Source organism: Muntiacus reevesi, chromosome 11 (genome assembly GCF_963930625.1).
Source record: "Muntiacus reevesi chromosome 11, mMunRee1.1, whole genome shotgun sequence".
In the NCBI taxonomy this organism is placed as follows: domain Eukaryota; kingdom Metazoa; phylum Chordata; class Mammalia; order Artiodactyla; family Cervidae; genus Muntiacus; species Muntiacus reevesi.
Window position 1 is genome coordinate 19,865,681 of NC_089259.1, and position 4,646 is coordinate 19,870,326.

Consider the following 4,646-nt stretch of genomic DNA (forward strand, 5'->3'; position numbering starts at 1 on the left):
AAGGCCCACTGGGTGAGGCCAGACCCTGGAGGATGCTTCAAGAAAGCTTGACGTCGAAATTCAAGCCCTTCTCTCCCCTGCACTCTAACTGCTGTCCCATATTCAGACCTTTTCCTCATCTCTCAGCCCACCTTTGTTACGGGAATTTTTGTGGATGGTTCTGATACCTGATACATCAGATAATGGCAGTGTGTGGAAGTCTCCTCCCCTCCTCCCTCCTTATTTCCTTCCTTCTTTCCTCCCCGCTATCTTTATTTCTTCCTCCCTCCCAAGCTTTTATTTCACTGTGAAATACAGTGCATTTACTGGAGCATATAAAATATCCATAGACAACTTAGCACTTTAAAAAAAATAATGAATACACACACCAGTGCCACCAAATAAAGAAATGGAATATGATTACTAGCCCCGCAGAAGCCCGCTCATATACCCACCCAATCACGACCCCTAGTATCCTACCTCCCCAACCCCTCCCTCACACACAAGTAATTACTATCTTTTTAAATTTTTATTTTATATTGGAGTTGATGTGGTAGGTTCAGGTGTATAGCAAAGTGATTCAGTTATACACACACATATCTCTATTCTTTTTCAGATTCTTTTCCCATATAAGTTATTATAGAATATTGAGTAGAGTTCCTTGTGCTATACAGTCAGTCTCTGTTGGTTACCTATTTTATGAATGTGTGTTAGTTGTTCAGTTATGCCCGACTCTTTGCAACACGATGGATTGTAGCCTGCAGGCTCCTCTGTCCCTGGGATTCTCCAGGCAAGAATAGTGGAGTGGATTCCCATTCCCTTCTCCAATTTTACACATACTGGTGTGTACATGTTAATCCCAACCTCCTAGATAATTACTATCTTGATTTAATGGGATTTACTCCCTTGCTTGTCTCTTTTGTGTTATCCCCTAAATATATTGCCCTAAACAACAGAATGTGATTTTGCCTGCTTGAAAAATTTTCCTTCAAAGTCTGAACCAGCTTCTTTCTTTCAGCATTCTGTTTACAAGGTTCATCTACATGGTCACATGTAGCTATGCTCTCCATTGCACCAACAGACCACTACATTTGAACTCCATGTTATTGCTAGGGTCACTGGATTGCTTACATTGTTGGGCTCTGTGAACAGAACTGCTTGAACATTCCTGTGCACGTAACCTGGACATAGTTCATATGTTTCCTCAGGGCACATATCTGGGAGCAGACCTGCTGGGTCATAATGTGTCATTATTATTCACTATTACTGGCTACCGTGTTAACAGTTCCTCTTTCCCACATCCTAGAAAACACTGTGTCCTCTTTCACATCTTGGTTTCAAACTTATGTTCCCAAAATAGACCCTCCTACTAAACTGACTCCTGTAGGTCCGGGTTTCATCTTCTGTTTCCCACATGGCTTGTAACAGAGGACATGCACATGTGTGGCCCTCTTCTTTGAGCACACCCACCAGAAGGTTATGAGCAACTCCCCAGTGAGAGGGCCAAAACCTCAGATATATTCTGGTTGATGTAACACAAATAAATCACTATGTGGCTATGGCACTTGATTATTTAAAAGCAAAACAAAACTGTCATATGTCTTAATTGATCATATCACACTTGTGTGCCCTGGCATCCTAGTTGAGAATCATTGACCTTGTTGACCTGTTATTTCAGTGGCCTTGAGCTTTGAAGGTACTGACCACCTCTTCAGCCCAAAGCCATGATCATCCAGCATCTTTCCCTACCAAAGCTTGTCCCTCAAAAATACAACCAGGAGGACAAAGAGAACAATGGTTAAAATTTCTCAATAATGGACCCTCCTACCCTGTCGGTGGGAATGCAAACTGGTACAGCCACTATGAAGAAAAACATGAAGGTTCCTTAAGAAACTAAAAACAGAGCTAGCATATGATCCAGCAATCCCATTCCTAGGCATATATCCAGAGGAAAACATAGTCTGAAAGGACACAAGCACCCCATTGTATCCTTGCAGTATCACTGCAGTACTGCTTACAACAGCAGGACATGGAAGCAACCTAAATATCCATTAATACAAGAATGGATAAAGCAGAAGTGGTAGATACATACAATGGAATATTTAGTTCAGTTCACTTGCTCAGTTGTGTCCAGCTCTTAGCGACAATGGAATATTACTCAGTCATAAAAAGGATTAAATAATGCTATTTGCAGCAACAGGGATGCCCCCAGAGATTATCATGCCAATTGAAGTAAATCAGAGAAAGACAAATATTATATGATATCATTTATATGTGGAACCTTAAAAAAAAAAAGATAAAATGAACTTATTTACAAAACAGAAACAGACTCACAGACTTAGAGAACCAACTTATGATTACCATGGGGTAAGGGTTGGGGGGAGGGATGGATTGACACGTACACACTGCTATATATAAAACAGATAACCAATAAGGACCTGCTGTGTAGAATAGGGAACTCCGCTCAATATTCTGTAATAACCTAAATGAGAAAAAAATTTGCAAAAGAACAGATACATGTAAATGTAAAAGAGATGTAAGATTAAAAAAAAAAAAGCTCAGTAGTGCCACACAGACTCCAAGGGTTGCCCTCTGGTATGCTATATTAAAGGGTGTGTTCTTTCCCGTGTCCCCACAGGGTTGGACCAGCTGACCTGATCCTGGCCAGTGGCCCGGTCCTCCATCACAGCCACCCCGCCATCCTGGCCAACCGGGACTATGTTTCCCTTCAAGGTGAGAAAATGGATGGGGCTTGCCTGCTTCCGCTCGCAGGTGGTCTCCTCCTCCAGCATTCGCCAAAAGAAACTAATCCACAAGCTCCGGGAAGAAAAGACCTTCCGCGAGGAGATGAGACACTTCCGAGAGAAGATCGAAGACTTCCGGGAAGAGATGTGGGACTTCCGGAGCAAGATGCGTGCCTTCCGCGGTGAGATCTTGGGCTTTTGGGAAGAGGAGAGGTCTTTCTGGGAAGAGGAGAAAACCTTCTGGAAAGAGGAAAAAGCCTTCTGGGAAATGGAAAAATCTTTTCGGGAAGAAGAGAAAGCCTTTTGGAAAAAGTACCGAATCTTCTGGAAGAAAGACAGGGCCTTCTGGAAGGAGGACAACGCCTTGTGGGAAAGAGACCGGAACCTCCTTCAGGAGGACAAGGTCCTATGGGAGGAAGAAAAGGCCCTGTGGGTGGAGGAGAGAGCCCTCCTGGAGGAGGAGAAGGTCCTCTGGGAGGATAAGAAGTCCCTCTGGGAGGAGGAGAATGCCCTTTGGGAGGAGGAGAAGGCCGCCTGGGTGGAAGGGGTTGCTCCGGTTGTGGAGCAGCTGGTGCTGGAAGGCGGGCACCGCCAAGTCAGCGGCAGGCCCCGGTCGCCAGCCTCCTCCCGGGGCAGGGCGTGAGCACAAGAGGCACTGGATTGGGACTTTGTGGAGTCACACTCAGGGTGACCCCCGCATGCCTAAAAAAAATATGCTCTTATTTGTCTCCTGGCTTCAAAAGATCTAATAAAGTCCAGAGGAGAGGTCTGGAAAACCAACTTTTGTAGGGAGGGCCAACTACATTTTCCCAGGTCTTGTGATTCTCCGAGGTCACCGTCACATCCTCCACGGGCTATAACTGCTGTCCCTAGGGCTCGGTCCCCGGCAGCTCTGGAGAACCCGGCAGGAGTGGGTGAGTGTGAGTGGAGGCCCTGGGCTCGCCTTAGAAGAGTCAGAAATGAAGTGGGGGGAGGTGCTCAGACAATGACCGCAAGAGATAGGGAGGGCCAGAGAAGGGCAGAGACATAATCTGCGTCTGTCCAGTTCTGAGGTAGTCATTTCTCCCCCACTCTGGGCAGTCTTGCCTGGCGAAGGAAATGGCAACCTACTCCAGTACTCTTGCCTGGAAAATCCCATGGATGGAGGAGCCTGGTAGGCTATAGTCCATGGGGTCGCGAAGAGTCTTTGGACACGACTGAGAGACTTTTCACTTTTCACTTTCATGCATTGGAGAAGGAAATGGCAACCCACTCCAGTGTTCTTGCCTAGAGAATCCCAGGGACAGAGAAGCCTGGTGGGCTGCTGTCTATGGGGTCGCACTGAGTAGGACACGACTGGAGCGACTTAGCAGCAGCAGCAGCTGGGCAGTTTTGGAGGCCTGGGGCGGGTGGACAGCTTTCCAGAAAAGGTTGTAGTGGTGTTAACATTTCATTCGTGGGTTTTCCTCACCTGGCAGGCTATTTAGACACAGCATCCCTTAATGACTCACTTGCTCACTGTTCCAAGTTTCCACCAAACTTAGCTTCCCATTCTCTGTAGCGTGAGAAAGGGGCGTGGCATTAGGCTGAGGCTCTAGAGCTCCGCCCACTCCCCTTTTCTGATGCTGGAATCGTTGGACCAGGTGAGGCCACCTGGTGTAAGGGAGACCTCCCGCCCCATACTCCTGTTAAATACTCAGGTCTCAGGTACCTGTGTCTCTGCATCAATCCCTTCCTTTCTGTTTCCCTTCTTCCACTCAATTAAAATTAAAATGCCCCAGGGAAGTAGAACACTAAATGAATGTGTGCTAATGTGATCAGCCATTTACTCACCCAGCTTCTCTTCTGGTGTCAGACTACATATATGGGCATTGATATGGAAGGGCCCAGAAGGTGAGTAGTAAGAAATGTCAAGGCCAACACCTCTTGCTTCCCCTTTTCTTG

The 4,646-nt window shown here is 46.3% G+C and overlaps 1 protein-coding gene across 1 annotated transcript; it reads left to right on the top strand.

Annotated features, from left to right (window-relative positions):
* Positions 1-2,697: 2,697 nt before the first annotated feature.
* CCDC70 (coiled-coil domain containing 70) lies at positions 2,698-3,366 on the top strand. Its single transcript, XM_065901659.1, has one exon. It carries the CDS (start codon positions 2,698-2,700, stop codon positions 3,364-3,366), a length of 669 nt encoding a protein of 222 aa, XP_065757731.1.
* The last annotated feature ends 1,280 nt before the right edge of the window (positions 3,367-4,646 follow it).